General features: G+C 44.2%; 1 protein-coding gene across 6 annotated transcripts in view; it reads left to right on the top strand.

The window, feature by feature from the left end:
* Nucleotides 1-20,192, top strand: part of GBF1 (golgi brefeldin A resistant guanine nucleotide exchange factor 1) — a 127,608-nt gene that overhangs the window by 91,042 nt on the left and 16,374 nt on the right. For 2 of the 6 annotated variants that reach the window (XM_080687474.1, XM_080687476.1), the window contains exons 5-14: nucleotides 9,259-9,377; nucleotides 9,916-10,024; nucleotides 10,537-10,597; nucleotides 11,851-11,905; nucleotides 16,027-16,174; nucleotides 16,703-16,926; nucleotides 17,460-17,625; nucleotides 18,267-18,478; nucleotides 18,803-18,901; nucleotides 19,602-19,796. In XM_080687474.1, coding sequence (XP_080543600.1) covers nucleotides 9,259-9,377; nucleotides 9,916-10,024; nucleotides 10,537-10,597; nucleotides 11,851-11,905; nucleotides 16,027-16,174; nucleotides 16,703-16,926; nucleotides 17,460-17,625; nucleotides 18,267-18,478; nucleotides 18,803-18,901; nucleotides 19,602-19,796 — 1,388 coding nt within the window. Of the gene's footprint in view, nucleotides 1-9,258; nucleotides 9,378-9,915; nucleotides 10,025-10,536; nucleotides 10,598-11,850; nucleotides 11,906-12,611; nucleotides 12,711-16,026; nucleotides 16,175-16,702; nucleotides 16,927-17,456; nucleotides 17,626-18,266; nucleotides 18,479-18,802; nucleotides 18,902-19,601; nucleotides 19,797-20,192 lie in introns of all 6 variants that reach the window. The other 4 variants (XM_080687475.1, XM_080687473.1, XM_080687478.1 and 1 more) reach the window with 3 other exon arrangements.

Below are 20,192 nucleotides of genomic sequence, written 5' to 3'. Positions count from 1 at the left end.
ACTGGAAAGTTTTTCCCAGCCATCCGTTTCCTTGTAGAAGAGAAATAGGATTATTGATTACTTATCATGCTAATTGATTCAGGTTTTGCAAGTGGAGAGGAGAGGTTTCTTGGAGCTCTAATTTCTTTGTGCTTTGCAGGGAGTTAAGGGTTTGGTGGGTGCTCTTAGAGGTTTGGTTTGGTTTGGTTTGGTTTGGTTTCTTTTTCATTGTACAGGATGACTCTCCTAGCAGCTGAGCCATACCACCCAGGGCTTGGTTTGGTTTATTTTTCTTTATTTTTTTTGGTTTGGTTTATTTAAAAAGTTAGGTGTGGTTTTTTTAAATATATTTTTATTGATTTTTTACAGAGAGGAAGGGAGAGGGATAAAGAGTTAGAAACATCGATGAGAGAGAAACATCGATCAGCTGCCTCTTGCACACCTCCTACTGGGGATGTGCCCACAACCAAGGTACATGCCCTTGACTGGAATCGAACCTGGGACCCCTCAGTCTGCAGGCCGATGCTCCATCCACCAAGCCAAACTGGTCAGGGCTAAAAAGTTAGTTTTTAAATGTAATGCATGCTTATTTTAAGAAGATAAACAATAAAAATGTGTCTAAAAGAAAAGTTAATGGATTCTCCTCTATCTTTCTCAGTGCTCCTCTTTCCTTAGGTAAATAATGTTAACAGACTGGTTTGAATCTTTCTATACCTTTCTCCACATGTATATAAATATATAGAGAGTACCATCAGTTTTTTTTCCCCTTTTTCTTTCTTTTTTTTTTAAATGTGTTTTTATTAATTTCAGAGAGAGGGAGAGATAGAAATATCTCTATGCCTCCTGAATTCCGCACCCCCACCGCTACACACACACACACACACACTGGGGATAGAGCCTGCAACCAGGGCATGTGCCCCAACCTGAATTGAACTGGCGCATGGGTCGATGCTCAGCCACTGAGCCATGCCGGCTGGGCGAAAGTACCATCTTTTTAAAAAATAAAAATAAAATAGGATTATGTGCTACATATTTTCTTTTTTTATTTAACAGTATTAACCCAACTGGCTCAGCAGTTGAGCATCAACCCAGGAACCAAGAGATTGCTAGTTGATTTCAGGTCAGGGCACATTCCCTGGTTGTGGGCTTGATCCCCAATAGGGGCGTGCAGGCGTGATTCTCTCATCATTGATATTTCTATCTCTATCCCTCTCTCTTCATCTCTCTCTAAAAAGCAATAAAAAAAATTAAAAAAATAAAAATCAATAGACTATTTTTAAACTATTATTTTAAAAAATACTATTGACTGCCCCAGTGGTCGGCAAACTGCGGCTCACGAGCCACATGCGGCTCTTTGGCCCCTTGAGTGTGGCTCTTCCACAAAATACCACGGCCTGGGTGAGTCTATTTTGAAGCAGTGGCATTAGAAGAAGTTTAAGTTTAAAAAATTTGGCTCTCAAAAGAAATTTCAATCGTTGTACTGTTGATATTTGGCTCTGTTGACTAATGAGTTTGCCTACCACTGCCCTAGCTGGTTTGGCTCAGTGGATAGAGTGTTGGCCTGCAGACTGAAGGGTCTCAGGTTTGATTCCAGTCAAGGGCACATGCCTGGATTGTGGGCTCCTTCCCCAGTAGGGGGCATTCAGGAGGCAGCTGATCAATGATTCTCTCTCATCATTGATGTTTCTATCTCTCTCTCCTCTCCCTTCCTCTCTGAAATCAATAAAAATATATTTTAAAAAGAAAAAAATAGTATTGACTTTGAAAAATATACATTATATAATTATCTACCTGATTTCTCCCCCCCCCCAATTTTATTGAGATATAATTGACATATAACATTGTGTTAGTTTAAGGTGTACAGCATAATGATTTGATGTATGTATAAATATAAGTTGAGTTAAAATCTGTCACCTCATATAGTTACAATTTTTTTTTCTTGTGATGAGACCTTTTAGGATCTGTCTTAGCTACTTTCAGATACACAATATGGTATTGTTAACTATAGTGACCATCCTGTACATTACATCCCTAGAACCTATTAATTTTGTAATTTGAAGCTTATATATTCTTTTTTTATTGTCTTAAAACCTATAATATAAAATTAGTCATTTAAATCATTTTAAGTATATCATTAAGTGGCATCAATTACATTCACAATGTTGTGCAACCATCAGCACCATCTGTTTCCTAAACTTTTTCATCACACCAAAAAGAAATTTTTCTTCTCCTCAACCCTAGTAAAAAATTTTGTAATTTTGATAGCTATATAATTTCCATAGTATAGATATAACTCAGTCCATTTGGTCATTATCTTATTGATTAATATTTACTACTTAAATTGTTTCCTATTTTGAGCCATTATAAATGCTGAAATAAGCATCTTTGTTCATATATTCTATTTATTAATTTTCCTTTTGTATGACAGATTCCTATACTTGAAATTTCTGGATTAAAAGGTCACATGCTTATTATATTTTTATAGGTACTACCAGGTTGCTTTCCCAAAAGATTACAGCATTTGCACTTCCACCAGTAATGTTTGAGAGTTTCCATTTCCCCACCCTATCATCAGCACTGAATATTATCAGTATTCTTTATTTGTACTAATTTGATGGGTGAAAACTGGTATTTTGTTGTTTTTATTTCCTTGAGGTTGAACATTTGAATTTATTCTCCTTTGCCTATTATTTTATTGAGTTGTTTTTTGTTTTTCTTATCAGTTTGTAGGAGTTTTTTGTATAGTGGGGATACTAACCCATTGTCCAGCACAGTATTGCAAATATTTTCTCCCAATATAGCCCAATTATTTTATCCAGTCTATTGTTTATCTCTGAATTTGTTTATGGTGTCTCTTTTGAATTCCTTTTAGTTGGTCTTGTCACTCAGGATCCTGAATTCCTTTTCCCCTACTGACAGCCCATGTGTAAGGGTAAGGAACATAGAAAACAGGCTGCTGTCTTTGTTTCTAAGAAGATAAGAAAAGAGGAAGCTCAGACTGAAGCTAGCCATAAAGAAAAGTGGCCTTCAATATAGGGCAAAAAAAATCGTTTATCTTTTCAAGAAAGTTGGATTTGCTTAGCTGACATATTCAAGATCCTCAGCAGGAATCCTGGGTGTCAGCTAGTTTCTGAATAGGCACACCAGCCTCTCCAGGCACCCTAGTCCTAGCTTTATACTTTTCCTATGCAAAAATCAGGCCCAGCTACTATCAGCTTTGTCCTGAGCACCACCTGCAGGTCATCTCTCTTCACAGCCTCCAGCAGCTGCCCTCTGTGTCTTTTCCCTGCTCTCCTGTTGATGTAACTCTCTCCCCTTCCTGGACTTGGCAGACAAGCTGGTCATTGGAGACCTCAAGCCAGCTGGTCATTGGAGACCTCAAGGCAGCTGGTCATTGGAGTTTCCTGTGGTGGGAAAAGAAAATGCTGGAGGTGGTGATTGCAGTGGGCATGAGAAAAGGAGCAGGAAGGAGTGTATGAAAGCCAGAAGGCAAAGGAGATGAAATTGGCAAATTTCCCTGTAGTCTGCTCCAGAGTGGCCAAGGAAGGACATTCTACGGAATGGGTCCTGGGGAACACAAGGTCTGCTAAGTGAGTTCAAGTCAAACACTCCTTTGTTTAGGCTGCCTTTTTAGAAGACACTACCCCCTCAATTCTGTGGCCCAAGACTTCTAGGATTATTTTAGGTCTTACTCCAAGGACCAGCCTTTTATTTGGCCCCACACAGCTGCCAGACCAGGATTTGTGCCATTGATTGCCTGCCTTACTGGTGGGCCATGTCTACTATAGTTAAAAACCTGTCACTCTTACTACTTCATTCAAGCTCAGAGGATAAGGGCTACAAAAAGATCGATAGAGCCTGGCCTGAGTGGCTCAGTTGGTTGAGCAGCATCCTGTGCACTGAAAAGTTGGCAGTTTGATTTCCAGTCAGGGCACATGCCTGGGTTGTGGGTTTGATCACCAGTCGGAGAGCATACAAAAGGCAACCGATCGATAGATGTTTCTCTCTCTCTCTCTCTCTCTCTCTCTCTCTCTTTCTCTCTCTCTCTCTCTCTCTCTCTCTCTCTTCCTCTCTCCACCTCTCTCTAAAATCATTAAAAACATATTTATTTTTATATTTTTAAATATATTTTATTGATTTTTTACAGAGAGGAAGGGAGAGGGATAGAGAGTTAGAAACATCGATGAGAGAGAAACATCCATCAGCTGCCTCTTGCACACCTCCTACCGGGAATGTGCCCGCAACCAAGGTACATGCCCTTGACTGGAATTGAACCTGGGACCCTTCAGTCCGCAGGCCAACACTCTATCCACTAAGCCAAACCAGTTAGGGCCATATTTATTTTTAAAAAGAGTGCTTAGGAGAAACCAAGATGGCGGCATAGATGAACACCTAAACTGCTGCCTCGCACAACAATTTCAAAACTACAGCTAAAAGACAGAATAGACATCATCCAGAATCACAGGAAAGCTGGCTGAGTGGAAATTCTACAACTAGAAGGAAAGAGAGGGGCATACCGAGACTCAGAGGAACTGCAAAAGGCTGAGGTACGGAGACACGCACGTGGAGAGGATGGGCGGCTGAGTGCCTGGCTAGCTTTCTCTAGCAGGAGAGAGATGGAAACTCCTGACTGCACTGAACCCCAGTTCCGACTACACAGAACCCCAGTTTTGGGTGAGACCCTGGGGACCCAGACTCATATGGGGGGAGTCTGGTCTGTCGGGAAAAGAGAGGAGTGCATGGAAAATCAGGGGAGCTGCGAAAGGCAGAGGTCTGGAGGCACGCACATGAGTGCACGCAGAGAGGACTGACTGCTGAGTGTGCCACTGGCTTTCTGTAGTGGGAGGAAGATGGAAGCCCCCGACTGCGCAGAACTCCAGTTCTGGGCGAGTTTCTGGGAATCCAGATTCATTTGGGGAGAAACTGGACTGTCTTGCAGCAGGCAAAACTCGAGGGCGGCTTTCTCTCAGAGGTGCTTGCAGCGATAACTGAGGGACACTGAGACCCAAGGGCCTCATAGGGCAGGGCTGACGGGAAGCCAAGGCTGTCTGCTCAGCCCTGAGACTCCGCCCCATCCAAACTGAGCACAGAGGCTTTTGCAATTTTGCAAGTCTTGTCTCATAAGGCTGTCTCTAGCACAGAAGTTCTCCCAGCGTAGACACAGCTGATCCTCACAGTCAATTGGCCTGGAGGTCAATTCCTCCCAGTGATACCAACAACAATCAAGACTTAACTACAACAAGGCTGAGCACACAGTCCACAAAGGGATGCACCAAGAGTGTCCACCTCAGGTAACTGGGGAGGCTGAGCCACTGTGCCCTAGAGGACACCTACCACACAAAGCTACTCTACCAACTCAGGGAAGCAGCGAAAATGCGGAGACAAAGAAACAGATCACAAATGAAAGAAATGGAGGAAAGCAAACGACTGGATATAGAGTTCAAAACCACGGTTATAAGGTTTTTCAAGAATTTCCTAGAAAAGGCCGATAAATTTAGCGAGACCCTCGAGGATGTGAAAAAGGACCAACTAGAAATTAAACATACACTGTCTGAAATAAAAAATATTATACAGAGACCTAACAGCAGACTAGAGGAACGCAAGAATCAAGTCAAAGATTTGAAATACAAAGAAGCAAAAAACACTCAACCGGAAAAGCAAAAAGAAAAAAGAATCCCAAAATTTGAAGATAGTGTAAGGAGCCTCTGGGACAACCTCAAGCGTACCAACATCTGAATTATGGGTGTGCCAGAAGAAGAGAGAGAGCAAGATACTGAAAACCTATTTGAAGAAATAATGACTGAAAACTTCCCCCACCTGGTTAAAGAAATAGACTTACAAGTCCAGGAAGCGCACAGAACCCCAAACAAAAGGAATCCAAAGAGGTCCACACCAAGACACATCATAATTAAAATGCCAAGAGCAAAAGACAAAGAGAGAATATTAAAAGCAGCAAGAGAAAAACAGTTAATTACCTACAAGGGAGCACCCATATGATTGTCAGCTGATTTCTCAACAGAAACTATGCAGGCCAGACGGGAGTGGCAAGAAATATTCAAAGTGATGAATAGCAAGAACCTACAACCAAGATTACTCTACCCAGCAAAGCTATCATTCAGAATTGAAGGTCAGATAAAGAGCTTCACAGATAAGAAAAAGCTAAAGGAGTTCATCACTGCCAAACCAGTATTATATGAAATGCTAAAAGGTATTCTTTAAGAAGAGGAAGAAGAAGAAAAAGGTAAAGATAAAAATTATGAACAACAAATACATATCTATCAACAAGTGAATCTAAAAATCAAGTGAATAAAAAATCTGATGAACAGAATAAACTGGTGAATATAATAGAATCAGGGGCATAGAAAGGGAGTGGACTGACAATTCTCAGGGGGAAAGGGGTATAGGGGGTGCGGGAAGAGACTGGACAAAGGTCGTACACCTATGGATGAGGACAGTGGGGGGCAGGTAAGGGCAGAGGGTGGGGTGGGAACCAGGTGGAGGGGAGCTATGGGGGGAAAAAAGAGGAACAATTGTAATAATCTGAACAATAAAGATTTATTAAATTTAAAAAAAGAGCTTAAGCTACTTGAATAAGGGAGATTTCTGAAGGAGGGGAAGAAATGGGCCCCCAAAAGCCTTATGAGATGGGAGTAAGGCTGCCATTCACTGAGCTCTGAAACACCATGTGACACTGAGAAGGACTTGGATTTCCTGTGCAAGGAAAGGTCCCTGGAGGCCTGAAAAAGGACTGTCTGGCAGGGCTGAGAGAGAGGATTCAGGCAAGGGCCTAGAGCAGCCTTGGGCAAACTACGGCCTGCGGGCCGGATTCGGCTGTTCTCTCCGGTTCTCTTGCTCTCCCCTCCGCTCCTTTACTTTGAATTTATATTAGTTCACACAAACACTCCATCCATGCTTTTGTTCCGGCCCTCTGGTCCAGTTTAAGAACCCATTGTGGCCCTCGAGTCAAAAAGTTTGCCCACCCCTGGCCTAGAGTGTACAGGCATACCTCAAAGATATTGTGGGTTCAGTTCCAGACCACTGTAATAAAGCAAATCATCATTTTTGCTGGTGGAGGGTCTTGCCTTCAATTTCTACAAAACAACATCTGTTAAGTGAAATAAAATGAAACACAATAAGGCAAGGTATACCTTTGGATTTTCTGTGTTGATTGGGAGTAACAAGGAGAGTTGAGGTGATAGAAGGAGCTGGTTTACCCCATTTATACTAATAGAAGCCTAGGTGGTCCTCGCGCCCTCACGCTTGATGTCACCACAAGATGGCCGCGTACAGCGGAGGCGGGGTCCGACAGCTTCTCCACTCAGTGAGGCCTGGGGGTCCCTTGCCCCCAACCTGGCGCAGAAGAGGCGGATCTGGCAGAGGGGGCGTGTCGCAGCAGGAGAGGGCAGTTGTGGGCGATCGGGCGGGAAGGGGAGTAGTTGGGGTCGATTGGGCCGGCAGGGGAGTGGTTAGGGGGTGATCAGGCTGGCAAGCAAAAGTGGTTAGGGGCAAGCAGGCTGGCAGGCAGGTGAGCCATTAGGAGCCAGCGGTCTCGGATTGTGAGAGGGATCCTAGATTGGAGAGGGTGCAGGTCGGGCTGAGGGACACCCCCCTCCCGCACGAATTTCGTGCACTGGGCCTCTAGTATACTATATATGTCACCATGAAATTGGCTTCCTTCTGCATGACCTCTAAAATAGCCACTCCTGATGCTGAGTAAAGGTATGTTGTATGTAGGACAAAAGCAGTCTAACTAAGTGTCAGAGACTAACCAGGACAGAAAAGAAAGATGAAGCCCTAACCGGTTTGGCTCAGTGGATAGAGCGTCAGCTTGTGGACTGCAAGGTCCCAGGTTCGATTCCGGTCAGGGGCATGTACCTTGGTTGTGGGCACATCCCCAGTGGGAGGTGTGCGGGAGGCAGCTGATCGATGTTTCGATGTTTCTCTTTTATCGATGTTTCTAACTCTCTATCCCTCTCCCTTCCTCTCTGTAAAAAAGCAATAAAATATATTAAAAAAGAAAAGAAAGATGAAAACCACTTATTATCAATGAAAGTCTTCTAGCTCATTGTTGCAAGGGAAATGTTCTGGTTTCTTAGCCATCCCCTGAGCTTTAGGCTCAAGAACTCTGATAATTTCAGAGAACAGGATAGAGAAAATGATAAAGATTTCTTACAATTCCTACCACTTAAAACTAGAAGGTGCTCCTGTATTACATCATGCTACCTCTAGAGCAACTTTTCTGTCAGTTGCAAAATTTTGTCATGTCCCTTCCCCTTTTTTTCCTACTTACCCTCCCCATTCAAGGACAATCCAGATAGTTCTCAGGACCCTTGTAGGCCTTAGGGGAGGCCACTTCTTTGTCTACTCCTAGTGGACATTTAACACATGAAAGGAACAGAATTTTCCCTTAGCAACATTTGTATTAGCTTCCAGCATGGTGATGATTGTCTGACCTCTAGCTTTTCCCCTTATTCACAGTTGAAATTCTCCCTCCCTCTAACTCCCCAAGTGGCCAGCTCTCAGTCCTGTTTAGTTTGTCCATTTTCTCTCCTAATGCCTGTTTAGTTAAGCTGGTAACAGGATTCTTGCTCTGTGTCATATTGTTTCAAGTAAGAACGAAACCAAATCAGGAAGAAGTCTGTGATTTGCTGTAATGTGGCACCCAGATATGAGTATTAGTGGCAGTGACTGTCCATTTCCTCCCCTACTTCCCTTCTCAGTGGTATCTGAACACAAAACTCCAAAAGCAACCAGAGAGGGATGTATTGAAAGAAAACACATGAAAAAAGAAAGGCTGCAACCTTGGCATTCAAAGATTTTGCCCTACTCAGCCCTTACTCTGGGCCAAAAACTCCTATTTCCTGTCCCTTTCTCTGTGAAATGAGTAGCTTTACACCAGTGATTCCCAAAGTGTTGTCCCCTAAGCAGCGGTGTTAACATCACCTGGGATCTTGTTAGTAACACAAATTCTCAGGCCTCACTATAGACCTGCTATATCAAAAATTCTGATAGTGAGCCCAGCAATTTATATTTTTAACAAGCCCTCCAAATGATTTGACATATGCTTAAGTTTGAGAATCACTGTTTTACACAGTGGAGTTTGTGCTGAGGAGCTTGTTAAAGTCGTTTATAGGCTAAAATTCTCAGGTAGCCCAAGGAACCATGGATTAAGGAACTGAAGAGGAGAAAACCAAAGTCTCAAAGCAGTTCCTCGACAGGATGTCTTGCTTTTTCTCTCTCTTCTCCACATCATTTAGTCTTTCCTTTTTCACTGGACAGATCCCACTCATGAGGGCACAGCAGAGGGCATGGAGAATATGGCAGATGCTGTCACCCATGCCCGTTTTGTGGGCACGGATCCTGCCAGCGATGAGGTTGTCCTGATGAAAATCCTTCAGGTAAATGGAGGGGAAGAGCAGTTAGGCTAATGGCCAGGAGCTGGTGCCATTGGCTCTACTTACCCCAGTCTGCCAGTCTGCCGGCAGCATGAAGCTGTGTTTTGACTCCACTGGGGCTTAGGGAGCTACTTTGTTTCCAAACAAGCAGCTCGGGTACCCAAAGTAAAAGCTTTTTCTAAGGAAAATAATTAAAAGCTTTAAATGAATTGATATCAAATACCGGAAGCCCTAATACACTTGTATCTCTGGCAGCCTGTATCTGTGCCATCCATCTGTTGGGCTTGCAGGCTAGGGCTGGAAAGAGCTCTGAACTATGTCAGGGTCATACAGAGTAAAGACACAGTTCCCAAGACAAGATTCTGGGAGACCCCACTGCCAAACTGAAGCAAGATCAGCATTCTTGCAAACCTCTCTTTCTCATTCCGAGTGCTTCCATAGGAGACTAGAGGAACAAGAGGTAGCTTCTTTCTCCTCAGGTACACCCTTCTTCATCTTGCCTGCCTTGTTTATCACGGTATCTCCTCTTTCTTCCTTTTAGGTTTTGCGGACTCTCTTGCTGACCCCAGTGGGTGCCCACTTAACCAATGAATCTGTATGTGAGATTATGCAGTCTTGCTTCCGGATCTGCTTTGAAATGAGGCTCAGTGGTAGGTGCTTGAATATTGGGCCCTTCACCTTTCCTAGGGCCATTGTGAGTATGAATACAGGATGCTATCCCTGAACCCAGAGAGATGGAAAACTTAGGATTTCTCTATCACCTACCTTGTGGACCATAGGAGTCTAGAATTCTCTCTGTACTTGACTGTTTGTTTTGCAGCTAGAATAGAGAACTTAGCCCATTGTGCCAGAGCAAGAATTAGAATAGATCCCTGACTAACTCAGGCCAGGCACCAAATCTCCCTCCCCTGGGATTTCTGGGATTGACACCAGACAAGATCCCTAAGAACGCAATCATTGCACCCCTTTTTTTCCGACTCAGTAGTGCCACCTAGTGGGCCAGTGAAGTTATGGCTGCCAGCCTGAGCTGGATGGAGCTGGTTTTAATAAGTTTGGCATAATCCTTGGTAAACAAGGTTTGGAGGGGAGTCTGCTCTGAGAAGCCTCCTGATAATAGCACGGCAAGTAATGACACCTGTGTTATTTGTTTTTGCCTGTGCAGAGTTATTGAGAAAATCCGCAGAGCACACTCTCGTAGACATGGTGCAGCTGCTCTTCACAAGGTAAACCTGCTGCTGTTTGCTTCAGCCCTGCTGCCCAGGCCTCTTGAGCCTGCCTGCTTCTACACAGCCACTTCAGGGACCTGGCCAGTCCTACAGCCACATCAGAGGCCAATGGGATTATGGATGGGGGTACTTCTCTGGGCCCAGGGTTACCAATCAAGGGAGAAGGAGGAGGGAACTGGCTTGGCCTCAGGAGGAGGCAGAGGGTTATTTAATCTAGGCTGACAGACCTCATTCTGCTTCCCAGACTTGTGTCTGTGTACAGGTAGCAGCTGGGAAAGAGAACCCAGAGAGGAAGCCAAAGTCAAGGGAGCCTAGAACAGGTTGCTGAGCTCCTAGAGCTCAGCCCCATTTCTGTGAGGACTAAGGCTAGCATGACCAATGATCCTGGTTTTCCCAGTTTATCCCAATTTTAGCATTGAAAGTCCCACATCCCCACAAATCCCTCAGTCTTAGGCAAACCAAGACTATTGGTTATCCTAGTCAAGGCCCTCAACTTAGGTCCTAGGAGGCCTTTTCATACTATGCCTAGCTTTCTGTTTCCTGCACCTCCTTTCAATAGAATAACTTTGAGAAGAGCTGAGGCAAGGGCTTTAAAGCCCCACCACCCTCCAGGGTATATTGATAATGGGGTAGGTTATGCATATGTGGAGACAGGGGTTATACAAAAAAATCAATGTAACTTCTACTTGATTTTGCTGTGAACCTAAAATTGTTCTAAAAAATAATCTTTTTTTTTTAAGCCTCTTCCTAGGACTTCTTTTTGCTCTCAGATCTATAAATAATAATCCTTATTATCTGCAGACTAGATCTGCCTCTGGACTCTGCTTTAAAGAGTTTCTTACTCCTCTGGCTCCAATTTCCTGGTTTCAAAACTTCAACCTTTCTTTTACGTCTCATCCTATGCCATCTCCTGGGGTTTTGATCGACTACCCTCTCCCCATCTTGTGGTTTTCAGCAATACTTGCCAAGTGAAGCAGGAGGAGTCAGTTTAAGGATGAAAGAGGCTCCACACTTAGTTACTTTGCCCTGATGTCTACCTTCTTTTTTAGAATGTGTCTATATCATCCATCCCCCAAATCCTGTGGCTCTTTGATGAAGCTCTGAAAAGGGTGAAATAGCTTGCTCCCTTCCTAGCTATTCCTAAGAGACAGGCATGCTCTGTCCCAGAGCGTCTTTGGGCTGTGGCTGGCATGGAGGGGGAAATTTGTTATTATGCCTAATGACAGTCCATGGGATTCTTTGTACTATAGGTTACCTCAGTTTAAAGAAGAACCCAAGAACTATGTGGGCACCAACATGAAGAAGGTATGACCTGCTGTCCCTCATCAAAACCTTGATCTCCCTGGATGGGGATTTTCCTGGATACCCTTGCTTAGCAAAAACATGCTTTTGCCTAGACAGATTTGTTTGGAAGCTAGAAATAGCTATCACAACTTTAGTGGGAAATGTATTCTTTCCCAGATACCTCTCCTTCCAACCTTTTCTTTCCAGCTTATCTTGTTGATCCTACTACATAAACTGGTGAGCCAGTCCTTCCTAAAAAACTGGATGAAGCTCATCGGGTTGGGCTAAAAATGTATGTTGGTAGAGGTGAAAGACCTACCATCCCCTCAGGGTCCAGCCTTATCAGCAGGTTAGAAGGCCTAGAGAGTCTATGCCCCAAATCCCACTCTAATGCTAGATTAGACTGGGCTCATGCTTGTCATGATGAGATAAATCAAGCCTGACTCCAGATCAGAAGGTTCTCAAACTGGTAGAAGAGAATGGTGGTCAGAAGAATGGCCTCTTTCTATCTTGAATGGAAGCCCTGGACTTCACGGGCCTCTCATGAAGATTCTGCTTGCAGCCCTAAGAGGTTCTGTCCATGGAGATGACCCTTGGCTGTTTGATGCATGCACCTGACCTTCCCCTCTCCCCTGCCATCCATCCCCATTCCTGCCCTGTGCCCTGTTGGCTTGTGTCTGAGTTTATTTCACTCTGTTTAAATCATTCGTTTGCCTGTCTTTCACAGATTTCTCCATGTCTCCTCAACAAACTGGAGCTAAGTAGTGGGGAGCAGACCAAAGCCCTGAACCAGTTAGAGAGGGTACTACTCTTTAAGAACCTCAAGGTCTCTCTCCCTCTCCCTCTCCTTTCCCCCCTTTATATTTATTTAAATGTTTATTTTTTATACGTACTATGTGGGTCCCATTTCCATTGTTTAGAGTACAACTTACCCCTCCCTAGTAAAACAGCATGGCTTTGGAAGATTTGCATGTGTTTGTAGCTTTGCAGTATTGATAATTTTCCTTGGGCATCTAGTTGCCTGGAGGCAGAAGGAATCCTTGAACTGGTGATGTATCATATAGTGAGCCTAGATAGAGAGCTTGGATCCTGCTGACATATTGTGGGGATGCTTAATAATCTATCATTTCTAGGGGAACTCTGAGGGACCTCCAAGTAAAACCCTTCCCTCTTCTACTCTTTTTCTGTCTCTCAGCTGGTATAGAGAACTTAAGCACAGTCCTTGACTCTTATCTGGATACCTGAACTGGGTTTGGAAGGAAAGGGTAGTCCATCTAATTAGGGCCTTTTATTCATTTATTTTTTGTTACCATTAAAGAGGCTTTTCCAAGGTTTAAGACTAGATGGATGAAAAGGAGCCAGGTGCAAAGATAGCCCAGGACACTGGGAGAACTTTGGGATCTACAAAGATGCCCTCTATCCTTTAAAAGTCAAGATATATAGGAGCTTAGTGGAGAGGCCCAAGCTAAAGATTACTCTAATACCCATATCCCTCCCTTAAGAGGAAGAGCAGGAGAAGGAGGTATGGATTGTCTAGGCTATCTATCACAATAGTGTGCATGCTAGCAATATGGTTTTGGACATCCAGGTCATTGAAGATAAAAAGAAATGTGTGTGTGTGTGTGTGTGTGTGTGTGTGTGTGTGTGTGTGTGTGTGTTTGTATACCTAGCTGGAGAGTCCATAGGCCTATGTTCTTTTTGCATGCATTTACCTCAAGTTCCATTTGTGTGCTTGCCTAATCTCAAGTTGCAGGTCTCTTCATTGGCTACCTAGTATTTTGCCATGATTATTAATTTAGGACCTACCATTTCTTTGTAAAGTTTATACTGTCCTTTGGTAATATAGCGTTATATGAATATGATGGTGAGGGTCCCATGAACATCTACTGCCACCCCCCACCTTAGCACTTTTTAAGGGCTGAGACATTTGTGAGAACTGGCATCCTCTTTGTCCCTACTCTAGTCAGGAGGCAGAGAACACTCACTGAAATGATCAGGTTGGAGCTAGCTTTGCTGAGGATAGAGAAGGAAACAGGAAAGAGTGATCCTAGTGTGGGAAGGAATATTAATGAGTGACTGGCTTCTCTGTGGAAGTAGGACTACCTAGAGTTCCTGAAATGGGTAGGAGGAGCTGCCTGGAGAGAAAGGATATCTTATAAAAGTAGATCCAGATGTTAGTACTTTTTGGAGCTCAGTGACAATTGCAAACAAAGCCAGGAGGTTCTTACTTTCCCTCAGTGATCTCTTGGGCTTCTTACCTGTCTTTATGTTTAGCTGATTCTTACCTCCAGAACATTTTTCCCCCATGAACTTGACCCAAATGAGCCTCCATGGTTCCTAGAGAGAGTATCGTATTTCCTGCTTAGCCACAGTGCTCAGAGTACTTGAAACTCCATTCTAGGCATATGACTACAGGCATTTTGGAGATGGATAGACAGGAAGTGACCATGCAAGACTAATGCTGTGTTACTAAGAGCTAGGGGCAGAGCTCAGCTCCTAGACTTCTTTCCTTTATGGGTGAAGCTATGGGTAGGGAAGGAAGAATTACGTAGTTTCTAAGTAAGGGATCAAAAGTTATCCAGGTTCTGGAGAACTTGGGGGAAGTTGAGGAAGAGACAACTATTCCCCAAATATCAGAAGGAATTGAACAGGCCAAGGATAATAAAGGTATATTCAGCCTTTAGGAAGAGTCAGGGAGGAAACGTACCTCTACTGTCTTTAGACTCATTCTGATGGTTCTCAGAAGAGAATTGCTGTTGCCCAATCCAGGAATGGTCCATCAGTCTAGGAATAGTTTGGTGTAACTCTGTAGAGGAACTGGTTTCAAATCCTAACTGAGGAGGCATCAGGACTAGGAAAACAAAATGGGCCTAAACAAAGTCACTGTGAACTTAGGGTGGAGAAAATGCATGAAAACTTATATCCTAGAATAGTCAATAGATGATAGAGATTTTCCTTTGTGACTAAAAGGAAGCTATAGGAAGAACAGAAATACAGTAAGAGAGAGAGAAATGGAATGGAGCAAGAGTCTAAAAAATCAGTAGCCTTACCATCTGAAAATATAAAATTGCATCTAGAAAGACCCCACAGTGAGAAGGACAGGAGGTCTCATCCTATGTAATAAAAGGCTAATATGCAAATTGACCGAACGGTGGAACAACTGGTCGCTATGATGTGCACTGACCACCAGGGGCCAGGCGCTTAACGCAGGAGTTGCTCCCTGGTGGTCAGTGCAGAGGGAGCGCCGCTCAGCCAGAAGCCAGGCTCACGGCTGGCAAGTGCAGCTGCGATGGCAGGAGCCTCTCCCGCCTCTGCGGCAGTGCTAAGGATGTCCGATTGCCAGCTTAGGCCCACTCCCTCCCGGGGATCGGGCCTAAGCCATCAGTCAGACATCTCCCGAGGGCTCCCAGACTGCGAGAGAGTGCAAGCCGGGCTGAGGAACCCCCCTCCCCCGCCCAGTACACGAATTTCGTGCACCAGGCCTCTTGTTGATATATAAGAGGGAGTAGCAGAGAGTAGAGCAATAGCCATGACATGACCCTAGATCTTTAATTCCACAAACCAATTGAGATGCCCCTCCTTCTTAACTCCAAGGAATGAGCCTTCGACCAGTTTGATGCAGAAATTCCAGACAATGAGGGGTATGGCCCAGTTAATGAACAGAAAAGCTAAGTAGAAGTAGAGTCTGGCTGGGAAGGAGTAGGCTCTCATAATTGGATAAGAACTAGGAATAGGCAACTTCTGCAGGTAGTTAAGGAGGAAAGCCCAAGAGCCTAGGACCTGTAGATCTAAAGCTCCAGGTAAAAGAGTCCCTGCCCTTACCCTTCCTGCAGGAGGTTTGGGCACCATCTAGGTCTCAGGATTGCCACCCAGGACTCAGGGAAGCAAGTGATATGTGAGAGCTGGGCCCTATCAATGACCAACCTAAAAGCAGAATGTAACCTTCCACATGGAGGCTGTCAGTGCCTAGTGTAGAAGCCAGGTTAGAGGAGCAGGAATATACTCTGATGATCTAGATTCTTCCTTTGGCACAGATACAGGGTATAGGCTTTTTCTAGGGACAAGTAGAACCAAGAGAAGGGAGATTTTTAGGGATAAAGTTTTAGTTTGAATAAAATGCTGATGAAGTGTGATATTTCCAGCTGAAAATGAGAGCAGGAGGCATGAGTGATTCATCCAAGTGGAAAAAACAGAAGAGATCCCCCCGGCCCCCACACCATATGACCAAAGTTATACCAGGTTCAGAGCTACCCATCTCCAATGGAACCACCTTATCCTCTAACTTCACTGGTAAGTGCCCTGGGTTGCTGCTTCTGATTAAAATAGAGAGAGAGTGGAAGAAAGGGAGGAGGTGGGGGGGGGGGGCGTGGAGAGAGAAACATCAACTGGTAAGACACATCATCTGGTTGCCTCCCATACCCACCTGGACCAGGACCAGGGATCCAACCAAGGTATGTACCCTTGACTGGGAATTGAACCCAAGACCCTTTGGTCTACGGGCTGATACTCTAATCACTGAGCAAAACCAGCAGGGCTCTCTCTCTCTCTCAGTGATTTTGATATTGAAGACCAGCCAACTGAAGGGCTTTGGTTTCTTTCTGCTGAGAGCAAAAATGGGAAACTACAGGTCAAGAACAGACAGTGACCATTTAGAAATTCTGAAGTGACTTAAGTTTGTTCTCCTTCCAGGGGAACTCTGACTACTGTAGAGTGTATACAGAGATTAGTATACAGTATAGAAACAGTTCTGGTACCATAAAGGCTATATGCTTCCCACAGAGTCTCTCTTCTTTAAGCCTCACTTACTTTGCTTGGCAGGTAGCATGCCCTTCATTGATGTGCCCACTCCCATCTCCTCTGCAAGTTCAGAAGCTGCCTCAGCAGTGGTCAGCCCCTCTACAGACAGTGGCCTGGAGTTCTCCTCCCAGACCACTTCTAAGGAGGATCTCACTGACCTGGAGCAACCTGGCTCTTCAGGGTACAGCACAGCTACAGAGCCTGGCAGCAGTGAACTAGGGGTTCCTGAGCAGCCTGACTCCCAGGTATGGCTTTCATTTCTAAAGGCCCCTCTCCAGTCTTCCACTGTGGACATTAGCTTGATCCTTTAGATCCTTTATCCAGGCCTTGGCTAAAAAGATGGTTGGGGTAGGGTGGGTTCTTCCCCATTTCCTAGAATTAGCTGTGCTGCATAGAAAACCTACAATATGACTCACTCTGAGAGTTAGCTCATGGGATTTATCAAGTTATGCATACAGATACGAAGTACTTGGCAAAGGTGAGGGAGCTGCCTGGAGAGAATGATAATAATGATCATAAGAATGAAGATAATGACCTAAATCTTAATCCTGTAAGAGCCTCTATTGCTTCTAGGGTTCGAATCCTTATAGGTCAGTGATGCCTCAGGACATGTTTTCTGAGTCCATCATATTCCTTCCATTGATTCATAGCCCACTGAGTTGGCCCTATACCTGCAATCCATTAGACACACTTGGAGGACAGATATTTCAGGGAAGTAAGTTCCAAGTTGCTCTTGCCTCATCCCTCTTCTATATCCCCCTGCTACTGGTCATAGCAGGAAGGGGCCCATGTGGAAAAGGCTCAGTCAGCATCCGTGGAATCTATCCCTGAAGTGTTAGAAGAATGCACATCCCCTGTTGACCACTCTGATTCTGCCTCTGTACATGACATGGATTACGTCAATCCCCGAGGTGTGCGCTTTACACAGTCCTCCCAGAAAGAAGGTGAGTACACTTGGGTAGGCTCTGCCTGTTCACCTCCCCATCCAATCCACTAAGCTGCCTGAGCCTAGACTGTCTTGGACATGTAGCATCTGCTAGTTCAAGCTCTAGTCAGGAAATGGAATCAAGTCAGAGGGCTATTGGCATGGATGGAGCCCTTCCCTAACTTAGTGGACAATAAGAAGTGAGAGGGAAGAATAGAAAGCTTGAGGCTTTTTAAAAAATATGTTTATTGATTTCAGAGAGAAAGGGAGAGGGAGAGAGAGAGAGAAACATGATTGATGAGAGAGAATCATTGATTGGTTGCCTCCTGCACGCCCCCCTACTGGGGATCAAGTCCGAAACCCCAGCATGTGCCCTTGACTGGAATTGAACCCAGGACCCTTCAGGTCACAGGCCAATGCTCTATCAACTGAGTTAAACCAGCTAGGGCGCTTGGGACTTTTAATAGAAAAGTAGGATCATCAGTTCTGACTCCCTTCAGTAAATAAGTAGGCTCCTTACTTCCCCAGAAGAAAACAGTTGTTTTTTCTTGAAGAGCGTCACTAATCTGAAATTACCTTGTAAAATGCAGGGCCAGCTAGGCCAAGCTATCAAGCCAGTTGTTTCTTGGGAGTCCCACTTCCCTCCTGGCCTTCTCCCAGGTACAGCTTTGGTCCCCTATGGTCTTCCCTGCATCCGAGAGCTCTTCCGCTTCCTCATCTCACTCACCAATCCACATGACCGACACAACTCAGAGGTTATGATCCACATGGGACTGCATTTGCTGACAGTGGCTCTTGAGTCAGCCCCTGTAGCCCAGTGCCAAACCCTCTTGGGCCTCATTAAGGATGAGATGTGCCGCCACTTATTCCAGGTAAGACTGGATTTCTAGAGGGGCTCAGAGCTCCTGGTTGTTTTTCAAGGTCTCTCATGGGGTAGAGAAGCACACGGAGGTTTGACTGATTCATTATAGGACCCAGAAAAGAACCTCCTGCCCCATTTGGCCAGTAGTCATGGTCAAGATGACTGTTAATTTCTGGGGACTCTGGAAGCCAAAGGGAAATATATGAATGGCTAGATATAGAATCCCCTCAGAGCACAACATTATTGAAAACTTCACTGTTTGCTCTCCTGCTTTTCTCTTGGTTGGACCATAGCCAGGTTCAGAAACTAATGCCTACCCTACTCTGATCTCCAGCTACTCAGCATAGAGCGAATGAACCTTTATGCTGCTTCTCTGCGGGTATGCTTCCTACTGTTTGAGAGCATGAGGGAGCACCTCAAGTTCCAGTTGGAGGTGAGTTTCTCAACCTTGAAAGACGAAAAGTAGGAAGATGCATATATGGCATCATCAGTGCAGCTAACTCTGTCATGGGTGAAATTTTGGGGCTTCTGTAGGAGAGTGCTTCTAGCCTGTCTAGTTTGGTTTATTGGCTGGCCTCTTTAGTGGAGAAATCAAAAGGAACCTAGAGAAAATTGGCTGGCTATTAAATGGGAGAACCCAAATATGAGCACTAGCAGGTAACCTCACCATGAGTTGATATACCCTTCTGCCTAGCAGCTCCTCTGCAACACAGCCAGGCAAGTCAAGCTGGCTTAGCCACTAAATTGCAAAAAGGAACTCTAAATAGGACCAGGTCAGGCTCACATAGCACAAAAAGGGCAACAGGTGACTTGATTCGGATCAGGCATGAGATAGAGAACCAGGCCTTATCCCCCAACATGAAGGCCAAAGAGGGGATGTATTTAGGGAATGGAATATCTATAAGTATCTATTTTTAAGGGTCTTTTTATTTAATTTATTGGGGTAACACTGGTTAACAAAATTATACAGGTTTCAGGTGTACAATTCCACAACACATCATCTGTACACTGTATTGTGTGTTCACTATATAAGTGTCTCTTAATGCATGCCTTTTGACAATTTTGTCCAATTTTTCTTCTTCCTATTTTGAATTCTTTCCCCACCCAAATGGCAATTAATGGGTTATTGCCAGATGTACATCAAAAAGCTTATGGAGATCATCACTATGGAGAACCCCAAGATGCCTTATGAGATGAAGGAGATGGCACTGGAGGCCATTGTGCAGCTCTGGCACATCCCCAGCTTTGTCACTGAGCTCTATATCAACTATGATTGTGACTACTACTGTTCCAACCTCTTTGAAGACCTCACCAAGCTGCTGTCCAAGGTGCTGAGCATTATCACTGGCTTCTAGGAAGAAGGCTATATTAAGGAAATCTCTCTGGAGGTAGTAAGAAAGCTACATACAGGGAGGGGAACATTTGAGAATTGGGGAACAGGAAGAAGAAAGGCATTTCAATATAGAAGTTATAGGAAGTTGGGGATTTTTGGAAAAGAATCAGTTAAGTTTAAAGTATTCTAAGCTCAAAATCAAGACATCTACCTTATGACAATGCTATCTCTTTGTACATAAAATAATAATAAAATCAAGACATCTACCTTATGACAATGCTATCTCTTTGTACATAAAATAATAATAAAATCAAGACATCTACCTTATGACAATGCTATCTCTTTGTACATAAAATAATAATAAAATCAAGACATCTACCTTATGACAATG

This window comes from Plecotus auritus, assembly GCF_963455305.1.
Source record: "Plecotus auritus genome assembly, chromosome: 9".
Classification (NCBI taxonomy): domain Eukaryota; kingdom Metazoa; phylum Chordata; class Mammalia; order Chiroptera; family Vespertilionidae; genus Plecotus; species Plecotus auritus.
Note: the sequence above shows the minus strand (reverse complement) of the source record. Positions and strands in the feature narration are given on the sequence as shown.